Raw genomic sequence first — 15328 nt, forward strand, 5'->3', positions numbered from 1 at the left:
AGAGTATCTGAGCTGCAGGCCTTGAGTGTCAAGAGTCCTTACTTGGTCTTCCATACGGATAGGGTGTTCCTTCGTACTGACCCTTCTTTCTTGCCCAAGGTAATTTCTGGCTTTTCCATTAACCAATCTATTGACCTGCCGGTTTTCTTTTCAAGGCATTCTAATAGAGGGGAGTACCTTTTGCACACCCTTGATGTGCACCGGCAGCTTTGTTGTTATTTAGACAGGGCTAAATCTTTTAGGAAAACAAACCAATTGTTTGTGGCCTTTGCAGGACCCAGATTGGGTAAATCTGTTTCCAAAGTGACTTTATCCTCTTGGCTTAGAAATGTCATTGCCTTCGAGTAAGCTACCCATACCTTCCAGAGTAAAGGCTCATTCTACCAGATCTAGGGCTACTTCTGTAGCTTTTCATTCCAGAGCCTCTATGGATGATATATGCAGAGCAGCCACTTGGGCAAGGCCTCATAACTTCATATCTCATTTCAAATTGGATTTGGCCTCCAGGGGACGAGCAGGTTTTGGTTCTATGGTGCTCAGGAATATCCTTCCTTAGGGCCACCCAAGACTCAAGTAGCTGGGGACTCAGTCCTATCTGTAATGTATGAACAAAAGATTTACAACATCAGATAAATGTTATGTCTTACCATAACGTTCCATCTGTGATGTAGATCTTTCGTTCATTCATTAGTTCCTGCCCTCCTTCCCCCGCCTGGATTCCTGGTGGACTTTAAGAACTCCTGGTTAGGTTATTTGCTCAGACAGAGCCTCCTTCCTTTTTTCCTATTACTACATCTTTTATCTAGGGTGGGCAAACTCGATCTGGAGTATCTAGGAGAGGGGCATTGTGGGTAGGTTCTTAGCTGAGAGTTTTTGGCTTGTGCAAGCTGGAAAACGGTCATATCTGTTCTGAGGATAGAACCGAGGTCCTATCTGTAATGAATGAACAAAAGATCTACAACACAGATGGAACGTTATGGTAAGACATAACTTCGTTTTATCGTCACATTCCTATTAATCCAGACTTAAGAAGTTTAAGATTTTGTGTATCTGCATCCCTTTGAACTATCCACTGCACCAAGAGGGTTCACAAAGTGTCTAGCTCCAATTATAGCTCATTGCAGGCTGCAGGGTGTCCATATTTTCCATATGTAGGCAATTTGTTTATCTTTGCAGAGTCTTTTTCAAGGTGTTGGAATCTCTGTCTTGGGGTGAGAGATCCCTTACACAAACTGGGATTCCCAGAAAACATTCAAAAGTCTTTCTTGACTCCCTCCCACAGGATTGTGTTCCTGAGATGTCAGTTAGATGCAGTTAGATGTCAGTTAGACACCTCAGTTCAAAGAGCCTTTCTTTCACAGGAAAAAGTAGATCTTTATTTAGATCTATTTTAAGGTTTTCCACTCAGACTTCGGTCACTCCAACGGAATACCTCAGAATTTTGGGTCTCATGGCATCTTTGATTTTCATGATAACCCGTGGGATATAGTGGTATCTGAAATCTCTTTGGTCTCAGCTTCAAAACCCCTTATCTTTTCAGATCCCATTGCTGGAGTTTGTCAGAAGAAATCTTTTGCTGGAGACAGATGTCCTTCAGTCCAGGTCTCTCCTTCTCCCTCCCTGCTCCAAAGCGGTCATTCACCACAATCGCTTCAGACTTTCCTTGGGGAGCAGTTTCAGGAAGGTTAAAAGTACACGGGGTGTGTGTCAGCAAGGACAGATGCAGGCACATAATTATCATATTACCTTCCCCTGAGGAAGTCACTCAACTCTCTGAACTGTCTTTGACCTCTTGGACCTCTTCAAGTCATCAACAAGCAAGGGGGAGCCATGTTTTACCTCCTTTGCAGACTAGCCATGTTAGCTTGGGATATAGCTTCACTGCACAGTGGCACTCTACAGGCATCTGCATTCCGTCAGAGCAGATTTGATGCATCTGTGAGGAATTCCTCAAGCAGATTTCTTTTCCTCCTCTCTCAATAGTCAGTTGGCATAATTCTCTTCCAGGACTCCATGCAGGAAGGCCTTGGAGACAGATGCCTTTTCTTTTCTTTGGACAGGAATGTTCCTTATGTCTTTTCATCCTTTCCACTTATATCCAGTCTACTTCTGAAGATTCGAAAGGAATGCCCCCAAAATCATTGCAGTGAGTCCCTTCTGGCTTAAGCAACCATGGTTCTCCCTTCTTTTGGAAATGGTCAGGAGCAATTGCCACAAGCTTCCTCACAGCCTAGGTCTTCTCACAAAAGACCAGGGGTGTTTGATACACCCTGACATCATTCATCTTCAGTTGACTGGCCTGGATGGTAAGTCTTAATTTCTTTTAGACATCTGTTTTTCTGAGGATGTGCAGCAGGTACTAATGGAGGCAGGAAAGCCTGTTACTCAAAGCTTTGGAGTACTCTTCTAACACAATCAGTGGCATAGCTGGTGTTGCCTTTTTACAACGCAGCAAGATCTCAGAATGCTGAAGCTAAGCCCAGTGTCCCGTAATCTGACTTCTTGGGGGGGGGGGGGGCTATTGGCTGATAATAAACAGCCAGCTTTTTACTGCTAGGATGTTGTTATTTTTTTTCTTTCATTTTACTAAAAAGCATACCACCCAAAAAATTAATTGGTATGAAAAGACATCATTAGATGTCCTTCAAGAATGCAACTGCAGTCATAACATATGGGTTGTCCTGCCTCAGGCAGCCCTCGGTCGGCCGGATTCCAAAGTCTGGGTCCGACGTAAGCTGATGTCGCATTTCTCTCCGACGTCAGAGCGGCAGGAGTACATAAGCATCAGCCGACGCCATCTTCTCCAGTCTTTCTTGCCGCGCGGTGCCTGAAGCAGAAGCAGTTTGCAAGTGCCGGTCGGTCAGCTCCTGTATTCTTCGATCCGAAGTCATCAAAAAAGCTAAGTACCCCGTTGGGGACATTTTCTTGCCTCAGCCAATGTCAGAAATTACTGAAAAAGTTAATAATTGTTTGTCTTGTGGTAAACAAATACCTCATAAGGATTTCCATTCTTACTGCCTTCCTTGCCTTGGCCCAGACCACGACGTCTCGGCCTGTGCCGCCTGTGCTCGCTTCAATAAGCGCACTCTCAGGCGCCGGGCGGAGTTCGCTGAAGACTTTTTCGGTGAAAAATTGACATAAGATGCCGTCGGAATTACCGACATCGCAGACTCCTAAAAAATGTAAAGACCGGGACTGCCATCCTCGGTCCGCGTCTTCCACCGACACCATGCCAAAACCTACCGCGAGTGCCCCGGTTCCCTCTGAGGCGGTTATTTCACCGCTCCGAACCAAAGACACCGCATTACCGATACCTCGATACCGGAGACCACACCGATGCCAGTTATTGATTTTCCTCCGGATACTGTAACCGAGGAAATGCCCGAGACCATTGCTGTGGATAAGGTCACTCCTGCACGTGGAGCTGCTAGGCCTCCCATGTCCATGTCTATCAAGGCCTACACACGTGCTAAGGCAGCCAGCAAGACTAAGCACCTTACTGCTAAAGCCTTACCTCAGCCTACTCCTGAGACGCAAATCATGACTATGGCAGCAGACTTAATCTCCATGATCAGAGGTACCCAGGCCCATCCTGAGAGAGGATCCCAGCCTCCTCCTGATAAGAGGCCCAGGGTTGAGCCCACTGACCCTCTCCCTTCAGATGAAGATTCTGAGGCCTCTAGCCACTCCGATAGCCAGGAAGAGCCTTTCCAGACCTACGAGGACTCAGATGCAGAGGACTCCATCCCTCGGCCTCCCTCCTGAGGATATTTCTTTGGGGAAGTTCTGCATTCCATGAGGGAACTTTTTAAGTGGCAAGGCCAGGAATTTTCTGATTCCAGAAAGCACCTTGACCTTCCTTAAAAGCCCCAGCACAGGCCCTTAGCTATACCTCCTGTGCTTGATGTTTTGGATGATTTATACTCTGACTCCAGTGTTACCCTGATACTCTCCTCCTGCTCCTGCCAAGCCGGACAGATACTATAGAGTTCCTGAAACACATTCTCATTTCTTTAGGGCCCATGCTGTTGATTTAGAAACTATTTCATAGGGGCCGAAAGGGGTTTCAGCTACCACCTCCAAAAATCCTTTGCCTTCCAACAGGGAAGCTAGGTCATTGGAGAGATGGGGGAAGAAGGTTTACACCTCCACTACTTTATCTATGAGCTCTCAATTGTCTCTTTCATATGTTTCAATATCAGGATTTCCTGTTAGATGATTTACAGAAAACTTTGGCCTCTCCTGATCCTTTAGATAGGAAGTCTTTGCAGGAGGCTGTACGCAACTCTCAGCAAGTTAGCAATCACTTCCTTCAGTGTGGATATGATGCATTGGAAGCTTCATGTAGGGCAGCTATGACAGTGGCGGTCATTCACAGACATGCATGGTTAAAAGGACAACCTCTACCAGATCATGTTAAGGCAAAACTTCTTGATGCACCCTTGGAAAAGAACAAGCTTTTTGGTGCTAATGCTAAAGATGTATTAAAGACCATTGAGGAAAAAGCCAAGTCAGTTCAGACAGTCAAAGATTTCCTCCAGGTTCAGCCACCCAGATTCAGCAGGAATTGGCCTTCAAAAAACTGGTCCTTTCCTAATACTGAAAGATTTCAAAGGGGCAAAAGCAGGCGTGGCCGAGGAAGAGGACAATACAGAGGTTCCTACAGGGGACGACAGTGGCAACCAGCAAATCAAAGAAGTGACACAGGGGCTTCTCCTGCCCCACAGGGACAATCCCAATGACTTTCCTCTACTTCCGCTAACCAAAGAGCAAACAGAAGCTCCCTTGGGCGGAAAATTATCTCTGTTTTCAGACAATTGGCACAGATTGACAAAAGACAAATGGATTTTGGACATTATAGACCAAGGCTACAGGTTCCACTTTCATACCTTACCAAGGAAACAAGGCATGCCAAACCTACCGCAAAACCAGAGGGCAGAGGCTTTCAAGCAAATTTCTCTGCTTGCTCAGATCGATGCAATAGAAAAAGTTCCACAACAAGAACAAGGCCAGGGGTTTTACTCAAGACTGTTCCTTGTTCCAAGAAAAGAAACACAATGGAGACCAATACTGGATTTGTCCGCATTAAACACCTTTCTCATAGTACCAAAGTTCAAAATGCTGACCTTACAGCAACTCCTTCCCATGCTGGGCAAGGGGTCTTGGCTGATTACTCTGGACCTCAAGGAGGCATACCTGCATGTCCCTATCAGACACAGCTGCAGAAGATACCTCAGATTTCTTGCAGGGCCAGAGCATTATCAATTCTCAGCATTGCCATTTGGCTTATCTACTGCCCAGAGTGTTTACAAAATGCCTGGCTTCAGTAATTGCTCATTGCAGGCTCCAGGGGATCCAAATTTACCCTGGACGACCTGCCTCATACAAGCGGACGACAAACTGATTTTGACAAAAAACTTGGATTATGTCATTCAATTGCTACAAGCTCTGGGATTCACAGTCAACTTCCAAAAGTCAAGACTGCAGCCATCCCAGCAAATTACTTTCTTAGGAGCCAATCTAGACACAACCTCTCAAATGGCTTACCTGACAGAAGACAAGCAAAAGAAGTTAACTCATTATTTCAAAGGTTTGGCAAAGCTCACCCAGATGACTGCAAGGAGATTCCTACAGGCCCTGGGTTACATGGCATCATGCATTCTCCTGGTTCCATTAGCAAGACTACACATGAGAAAGCTTCAATGGTACCTAAAATGTTTATGGTCTCAACACAGCAACAACCTAGAGACAACCATACCGCTTATTCCATGCCTACAAAAGGAATTTCTATGGTGGGCCTCGGTAAGCCAGGCAAACACAGGTATGTCATTCAAAAAACCACAAATAACACAAACAATGACCACAGATGCCTCAGACCTTGGATGGGGGCGCACATGGAGGGCAGATGTATTCAAGGACAATGGTCTCCAAAGGAAACACATCTGCATATCAACCAAAAAGAAATGCTGGCAGTCATGCATGCCATCGAGGCCTTTCGACAACAACTTCAGCAAGGACACCTGCTAATACGGACAGACAACACCACTGTCATGTGGTACATAAGCAGGGGGGCACCTATTCTTACCCCCTTTGCAGACTGACAATGAATCTTTGGGAAAAATCACTGAGCTTAAACATACAGTTGCAATCCCAGTTTGTTCCAGGCAAAGACAATGTGCTGGCGGACAGCCTAAGCAGGAATTTCCTAGACCCCCACGAGTGGAGGTTACATCCAGAAATCTTCATAAGGCTCACCTCGACATGGGACAGGCCAGAAGTAGACCCATTTGCCTCCCACCTCAATCATCAGCTACAAAAGTTCTGTTCAAGGACATATCATCCACAAGCATGGAAAACAGATGCTCTCTCATTCAACTGGAACTTCCTAAAGATTTATGCATTCCCACCTCTGCCACTGATGACCACAGTACTACTAAAGATCAAAGCAGAGAAGCCAAAAGGGATCCTAATAGCTCCAGATTGGCCAAGACAACACTGGTATCCACTACTACGGAGCATATGCCACAACAAAAAATGGGCCCTTCCCCAATGGCCCCACCTTTTGACTCAAAACAACTTCAAGACAGTACATCCCAACATTCAGACGCTCCAGCTAACAGCTTGGGAGATTCCATGAATAACCTCAATCTATCTCTCTCCAAGGAAGTTCAGCGGATATTAACAGAAGCCTGCAGACCATCCACCAGAAAGGTTTATTCAGCAAAATGGAAGAGATTCAGCATTTGGAATACCAGCAAGGGTCATGATGCATCCTTATTGAACATCCCACTCATCCTGGAATACTTGGCAGATATGCTACAGAATGGACTCTCATATTCTTCTATAAAAATACATGCTTCAGCTATTTCAACTAGATACAACACTGATCCACCTGTGTTCTCACATCCTTTGTTAAGGCAATTTCTTAGAGGAATCAAGAATATCAAGCCACCAAGAAAGGCCCCAGTACCAGCTTGGGACCTCAACTTTGTCCTAGAAAAACTGACTCTTACCCCTCTTTGAGCCAGCAGCTTCTGTGGACTTACAATTCCTCTCATGGAAGACAGCTTTCCTGTTGGCAATTACCTCAGCAAGAAGGGTTTCGGAATTACAGGCCCTAATGGCAATACCACCGTTCATTACCTTTCATAGAGACAGGGTCTCCTTACGAACCAACCCTAGCTTTCTGCCAAAAGTGGTATCTAGGGTTTCTTTGAATCAAGCAATTCACCTGCCTACTTTCTTTCCCAATCCTGAGAACAAAGGGGAAAGACTGTTGCATACCTTGGACATTCACAGACAACTTCGCTACTACCTGGACAGAACCAAGGCCAATAGGAAGTCTGATCAGCTTTTTGTAGCTTACGCTGGAGTACAAGGAAAAGCAATTTCCAAACAGACTATCTCAAAATGGATTGGACATTGCATCAGATTATATTATTCCTTCCATGGAAAGAGTGTACCAGCCAATATCAGACCACACTCTACCAGAGCTACAGCCACCTCTACAGCATTCTTAAGAGGGGTGCCTACAAAATACATTCTAGAAGCTGCTACATGGAGCTCCGTGCATACATTCTCCAAACACTACAACCTTCCTTTATATTCCAGATCCAGAGCAGGCTTTGCCTCGGCAGTCCTGCAGGGATTGATAGCTACACCATCCTTTTCTTAGTGCTTTCCACCTCCCCCAGCTAAGCTATGGTATTCAACCCATATGTTATGACTGCAGTTGCATTCTTGAAGGACATAGTACAGTTTTGTACCTACCATAAATGTAGATGTCCGATAGATATGCAACTGCAGTCGGTTTTCCCTCCTCCCTTCCCCTCTATTCCTTGGGTCCACTCCTCTCCCTGTTATCCTAGCTGGGGATGTCTGTTATGGTGTATCTGTTTATTGCTTATTTATTTGTCTGGAAACCTGTTTTGTCTTCCAAATTGATTACAGCCTTCCTTGGAGGGCACCTGGCATCTGGGGCAAGAAACACTGAAGAAGATGGCGTCGGCTGATGCTTATGTACTCCTGCCGCTCTGACGTCGGAGAGAAATGCGACATCAGCCGACGTCGGACCCAGACTTTGGAATCCGGCCGACTGAGGGCTGCCTGAGGCAGGACAACCCATATGTTATGACTGCACTTGCATATCTATCGGACATCTACATTTATGGTAGGTACAAAACTGTACTTTCTCCACACGTTTATACTGTGGAGCTTTTTTATGCTGGGCCTTCTCTGAAAATAGGCTCCTACCCAGTTGGACTTTCCAAGTAATCAGTTGTCAAGAAATAAATAAAATAATTAGATCCAACTTCTAGCTCAGCACCTCACATTTTGCATTGTGCATAATACTGGCCTGGCTTACTCTTCAAGTACATTTGTTTTCAGTACTTGCCTCTGTACTGTAATCTCTTCCTATAACTTCTCAAATCCTTGTGAAGCACTTCTTGAACAGGATTGCTTGTTGATGCCTCCAAGACATCTTTTAGCTTCAGCCTGAAACCCAGACTGCAGATGTCCTTCGTGGTTCCCGATCCAGACTTTGGGATTCTGGCCGATTGGGGGCTGCTGCTGGCAGGAAGAACCCTACAGTGATGACTGCAACAGTGAACACACTCGAACATCTACATTTATGGTAAGAGTACACAACTGTACTTTACTTTTGCCAAATCTTAATGTTACATGCTATATAAAATGACCTTAGTGTGGTCTGTCAGAATTTCTTTAGGAACAATACTTCCAGTTACCTTTCTTTTCCCTCCCAAGAGATCAAAGAGTATGAGGATTTTGCATACAATAAATTATGTGCTGCTGTGACAGGCACAATCCGTGAGGCAGTACATTCATCTGCTTGAATCTTTTATGAAGGAAAAACAGGATCATCATTTTAGTAAAACAGACCCTTTCCAAGTAGTTTTATAACTTCATTATTTTTTCATTAGGAAAAGTGGAGTAACACTTTGACTTGAAAGGTTAGGGCTCTATCACTAGGTCATCAGCTACCCCTGCAGCATTCATGTTTGGTGAGTAGGTTTCCTGAACATCCAGCCACATGTTTCCCAGCATTATGAGCTGTATGTCCTGTATAGAGGTAGATGAGGATTTGTTTGATTTTCCTTAGGGCATGCTGTAGAGCACCCACCCATGGCTGGAAGCTGATTGTACTTTGCTGGCTACTGTCCCGTTCATATCCTGAAGTTCTGCAACAGTGATCATCTAATCAACATACTAGTGGTATGTCAGTCACAGTAGCAGCAGGTGTTCTGATATTAGGTCATTGCTACAAAATAGGTGTCCTCCCTCCATATCTCCAATACTGCATGTGTAGTGGGTCTAATGGTCTTTTTACATCATTATATATCTGTTAGATGTGGGTTTTATAGACTTGGGATTCAGTAAAGCCTACACTAAGTGTACACTGTTCTGAGTGACCAGACAACGCAAGCATAACTCTCAGCTTCCTGTTAATTTTCCTACTGATTTCCTTGCAGCTTTAAACACTGAAGAGGATTCATAAAGATTAGCACAAAGCGTATACTACATGTACACTTGGTATAATCTTTCTGAGTGACTAGGAAGCACAACAAATGCGGTAGGGATGTTGTGTGCAAGACCGTATACACTTAATGTAGGTGTTATTGAATCTAGCCCTTGATCTGTGCTCTTATTGCTTAACAAGTTGTTAACTCATTCTCAAGGTGAGTTTCTTGTCATCATGTCTCAAACACATAAGTCAGTTAAGGTCACAGAACTGCTTATAATTCTCTATATTAGGGATGCGGAATAGGCATATGTAGTTGCAGTATATGTGAACCTTTGTGTGCTTTGATAATTTGTAAGTTTTCTTTGCTCTTCACATTAAATAAATAATCATATGAAAATTATGACTTGAGCTATTTTCTTTTCTTTTAGGATAATTATATATCAAATCCCTTAAGCTTATGGGAAGGCTATCCTCACACACTGATGTCGTAAGTTTCATGTTTTACTGCTAAGCTGTGCACTGTTGTCTTATTCAAACTATGTAGGTTACGTATTTGGCACTAATGCAAGATGACATATTTGGGTAAAGTTCAGGCTCTGTTTGCATTTCTTTTACATTTGTACTGTGCAACTGCCTTGCTTGTCTTTAATTTTGCAGAATTATCTCTGTAGGTAGTTATACATGTGTGTTCATATGCAAGTATATGAAGTACACTGTGTATCTGCGTTTGTGCAGCTGTTTACATGTACTTCAAACATACACTCGTATGTATATATGAACAATTCATAGTTAAACCAGCATTCTGTATATAGATGTAAGTTTTATAAAATGTGTATACACAAAGTAATGTGTTTAAGTTTACTGTACAATTATTTGTTTTATATAATTAGCTCTTATTTTTTTGTAGGTTTCAGCAAAAGTTTTTTTACATTTGTCAGTTGGCTTACTGGTTCCATGCTTTACCGGAGCTATACTTCCAAAAAGCAAGAAAGGTAAGTATTCGTATTTTGCCAGTTATTGTTAGAATACTTATGTAGCCATTGTACTTTAGAAGATGTATTTTAGATTTGTATTTGATTTGTTTTGTTACATGAAAAAGAAAATGTGGAAGTGTCAATTAAGTGCGTCTAAAGCAACACATCCAAGTCATAAGTCTGCAATCCTAACCAGTGCCAATCCATGATATCATTGTGTCCTTCTGTCACAAAACGGACAATCACTTCCAGGTTCTCTTTAGCTTATACTTCCCGAAAGAGAAGAACGAATGAATTTTTTGTCTTTAAATTCCATGTCTTCTTTCTGTTCATTGGTAATGTTTATTTTGTGTTAACTTGTAAAAGTACAGCATGCGTTTAGTAGGAGCGTATGAAGGTGTGTATAAAACATTTGTATGATCTACTGGCAGTAAGGGCAGTAGTAAAGGCTTTGGTGTGTGCTGCTGAACAGCTTCAAAATAAGTAGCAGTGGGCTTTTGACAGTGCTGAGACAGTGTGGCAGGGTTACTGCAGTCAGCAGTAAAGCTGTCATGTTGAGTAATGCAGAGCTTCTTTGGTGCCAGACATACTACAACATTTGATGCCATACCGCAGTCCACATTATGGTCAAATTGTTACTTCTTACAAAACAGAAAGCTAAATAACTTGTAAAGTTCATTCAGTGGTGCACAGTCAGTAAAAATGAAATAAATCCATTTCCAGTCCTAGCTTAATAAGCCATTTTTTCATATTAGCTTTTAACTTGGTTACATATAGAGACTAGTTATGACATCAACAGGGCTGCCAAGTTAATGCCCAAACTATAGTACTGTATATTTTTCTGTTAATAAACAATGAATTAATTAATTAAAGTTCACATGCATCTAAACCCTGCTATCAACACAAAATCTGCCAGTTTCAGGACTGTTCTGTCTCTCTCCTTATATCTGCAGAAGTAATTCTGCACTTGTGAAGGTTCATGTTCAACTTGCAACCTTCAGCTGACAGGTATCACTTTGTTCAGTTCACTTGGGTACCACAGTGAGTATCCCAAACAGTTGGAGCAAACAAGCATGAATGTTAAAGATAGCAAAATAATTGCTGAGCCGTAAATCTAATTCCATGTAAGGGAGAAGCTTGTTTGTTTCCAGAGGCATGCCACAACAGAGATAGTCTGTAAACCATAAGGATGTACCACTTAATGTAGTATCAGGGTGTTGCTGAAGAGATTATCGCAGTTTCATTTTCTTGCTGTCAGGGAAAAATGAGTTGTTTCTTAAATTACATCTTCTGGAACTCCAGCATCATTACTCATTACTCCATTGCTGGCATATTTTTGTGGTTGCCAGTGGACATGCTTGCTAGATGTAATCTCTAGAAGGTTGCGAGACATGTTTGATATTCCTAGATAGAGTAGTGCTGAAGGGAATTATCATTCTTGTTTAGTAAAATAAAACCTTGCAAGACTAAAAAGAACTATGATGGTGTCAAGGAGAAAAGATACAAATGCTGCTCTTCGGTGGGTAATCGTGTTTCATCATTGATGGGTTAGGGGTGGACACCTGTCACAAACAGCTAGTCTGTTTTGTGGCTTTGAATGTACTAATACACAGCAGTATATATTTTACAATCAGTGTTGCTTTCACGTCTTGTCATTCATTTGCCTTCAGATATACAGTCCTTTATATTGATGTTGAGAGTTTGCCTTTGGTGTTCTTCGTGTTTCACTGTTGTAGTCATTACATTTGGGTAATCCTGCTGGCAGGTTGCCCTCAGTCGGCCTGAATTCCAAAGTCCTAGGTCCTGCGTTGGCTGCTGTCGCCCCTTCCCTGACATCAGGTTATCAGGGGTATAAAAGATGCGGCCGACACTATTTTCTTTAGTCTTTCTTGCCGCGCTGTGCCCGAAGCAGAAGCAATTCACAAGTGCCGGTCGGCCGACTTCTGAGATTTTCATGTTCGAATTTCAAATCCAAAGTCTTCAATAAAGCTAAGTACCCAGTTGGGGAAACTTTTTTCTTGCTCCAGTCCGATGTCAGCAAAAGTTAATTGTATTTCTTGTGGAAAGCAAATACCTCATAAGGACTTTCACTCTTACTGTATTCCTTGCCTAGGCCCTGATCACAACATTGCTGGTTGTCAGTTTTATGCTAGATTTAACCAACGCACTATTAAGCGTCGGTATGATTTTGCTTTAAACTATTTTGGACGCCGATTTAATTATCCAGAAATGTCATCTGATAGCCATCTGACTACCGGAGTTCACAAAAAAACGCAAAGAAAAGGAGAGTGATAGATAACAGAGGCCCAAAACCGACTAAGCTTTTCCTAAGCCAGTCGCCAGTTCTCAGTGAGGCGCTTTCGCAGCCCCAGCCCCTGATGCCCGCTACTTTAGAGTCGCAGGCCGCTACCGACTCCCATGTGGAGTCGGCCATGCCGCTGGAAACTCAAGGTATTGAAGCCTCTGATACTATTCCTTCAGATGGGTCCGGAGCCGCTGAGCAGGCACCGGCTTCTGAGGGTGTATTCAGACCTAAACATCTGTACATTAAACCAACCTCAGCTTCAAAGGCAAAAACTAAAGCACCTTCTAAAGCAAAAAACAAACTCAAGAGCCATTTGGACAGGCCTCTATGCCCAAAAAACAGATGCTCAAAATGGCTGAAGACTTAATTACCTTGATCAGGGGTTCCCATCCCCCTCCTGATAAGAGGCCTAGGCAAGAGATTGACTATGAATCTTCAGATCAGGTTTCTGTTTCTTCTGATTCCTCTTCTGATCAGGAATATTCTCTTCCCCCCTATGAGGATTCTGATGCTGAACAATCCATTCCTTCAGCTTCTCCTCCAGAGGACTATTCTTTTGGAGAAACCTTGCATACCATGAGGGAACATTTCCACTGGGAGAGCCAAGATTTTTCAGAATCTAAAAAGAGGCTCAGGGATTTCCTTTTACTTCCTCAACACAGGCGACTAGCCATTCCACCTGTGTTAGATATTGTGGATGATGTGTTTTCGGAGTCTAGTCTCACCCCTGACTCCTTACCTCCAGCTCCTGTTAAGCCTGACAGATATTACAGGGTTCCTGACTCTCATAAATTCCTTTTCAAAAACCCTGTTGCAGACCCAGAAACTATTTCACAGGGTCCCAAAGGAGGTAAGGCTTCCGCTGCAAAAAACCCTACCCCCTCTGACAGAGATTCTAGGGCACTGGATAGATGGGGAAAAATGTTTACACATCTGTTACCTTGGCTGTAAGGGCCTTAAACTGTCAGTTTCATATGCTTAAATATCAGCAACATGTCATGGCATTGCTTAAACAGAAAATGTTATTAAACTCTGAATGTGCAAAAAACAAGGAAGTGCAGGATTTATTGCCTGTAGCTGAACAAGTTGGAAAGCATACTTTGCAATGTGGTTGTGATTCTTTGGAGGCCTCCTGCAGGGCCGCAGTTGCGGGTTCTGTAATTAGGAGGCATGCTTGGTTAAAGGAACAAAATCTGCCTAATCATGTCAAAGTTAAATTATTAGATGCACCTTTACAGCATGATACTTTGTTTGGAGTTAAGGCAGAGAAGGTGTTAAAGAAAATGGAGGGCAAAGCTAAACCTATGCAAACTGTCAAAGATTTTTTACAAGTACAGCCACGTAGGTTTAGTAAACACTGGCCTACAAAGAATTGGTCCTTTCCTGTGTCAGACAGACCTCAAAGGGGCAGATCCAGACGCCCTAGAGGCAGATCCCAGGCGCAAGGTTCCTACAGGTCAAAGCAGTGGGGTGCTTCTACCTCCAAAGTTGGAGAAGACAAATCACAACCATACAGGAAACAGACCCAATGACTTCCACCTGCCTGCACCAAGCACTTATCTCCTGGCAGCACCTTTAGGGGGAAAATTAGCTCTTTTATCTCAAAATTGGCACATTATAACCCAGGACAAGTGGGTTCTAAATATCGTGTCACAAGGGTACAAGTTCCATTTCCATACAATGCCAAAGGCAAACGGCTGGCCAGATCTGCCAAAAAATCAATGGGCAGAGGCACAAAAACAAGTCTCATCCCTCATGGACATGGGGGCCATTCAACAAGTACCAGAGCAAGAGCAGGGACAAGGATTTTACACAAGACTGTTCCTGGTACCCAGAAAGGACAAGACCTGGAGACCAATACTGGATCTATCTCTTCTGAACACATTCCTGGATATACCAAAATTCAAGATGATGACTTTGCAGCAGCTTCTGCCCATGCTGGGCAAGAACGCTTGGCTGGTAGCTCTAGACCTAAAAGAGGCATACCTTCATGTCCCAATCAGACAGATGTCCTTCAAGGATGCATCTGCAGTCATAACATATGGGTTGTCCTGCCTCAGGCAGCCCTTCGGTCGGCCGGATTCCAAAGTCTGGGTCTGGCCTCGGCTGATGTCGCACTTCACCCGACGTCATAGCTCCTGGGGTATAAAGGCATCAGCCGACGCCATTTTCCCGTTTGTGAAAAGACTTCTATCATGCCTATGGTACACAGTCAACAAAAATAAATCAAAACTAGTACCCTCTCAAGAGATAATATTCCTGGGTGCAAGCTTAAATACAACTGCCCAGATGGGTTATCTCACACCAGACAAACAAAGACAACTGACTACCTATTTCAAAATGTTGGCAACAAAGGCCCCAGTTATCTTCAAGAAAAATTCTGCAGGCTTTGGGCTTCATGGCATCCTGCATCCTACTAATTCCATGTGCAAGACTGCATATGAGGAAACTTCAATGGTACCTAAAAGTATTTGGACTCAACATTGCCACAGCCTGGAAACAATGATTACTCTCATTCCCTGCCTAAACAATGAAGTTTCGATGGTGGGCAAAGGCTTGTCACAA

At 43.4% G+C, this 15328-nt stretch overlaps 1 protein-coding gene across 1 annotated transcript in view; it reads left to right on the forward strand.

Moving 5' to 3' along the window:
• Positions 1-15328, forward strand: part of TRAM1 (translocation associated membrane protein 1) — a 641016-nt gene that overhangs the window by 354737 nt on the left and 270951 nt on the right. Inside the window, exons 5-6 of the mRNA XM_044067154.1 lie at positions 9913-9971; positions 10392-10476. Of these exons, the coding sequence (XP_043923089.1) occupies positions 9913-9971; positions 10392-10476 (144 nt within the window). The remainder of the gene's footprint in view (positions 1-9912; positions 9972-10391; positions 10477-15328) is intronic.

This window comes from Protopterus annectens, chromosome 3.part1 (assembly GCF_019279795.1).
Source record: "Protopterus annectens isolate FY-2018-M chromosome 3.part1, PAN1.0, whole genome shotgun sequence".
In the NCBI taxonomy this organism is placed as follows: domain Eukaryota; kingdom Metazoa; phylum Chordata; order Ceratodontiformes; family Protopteridae; genus Protopterus; species Protopterus annectens.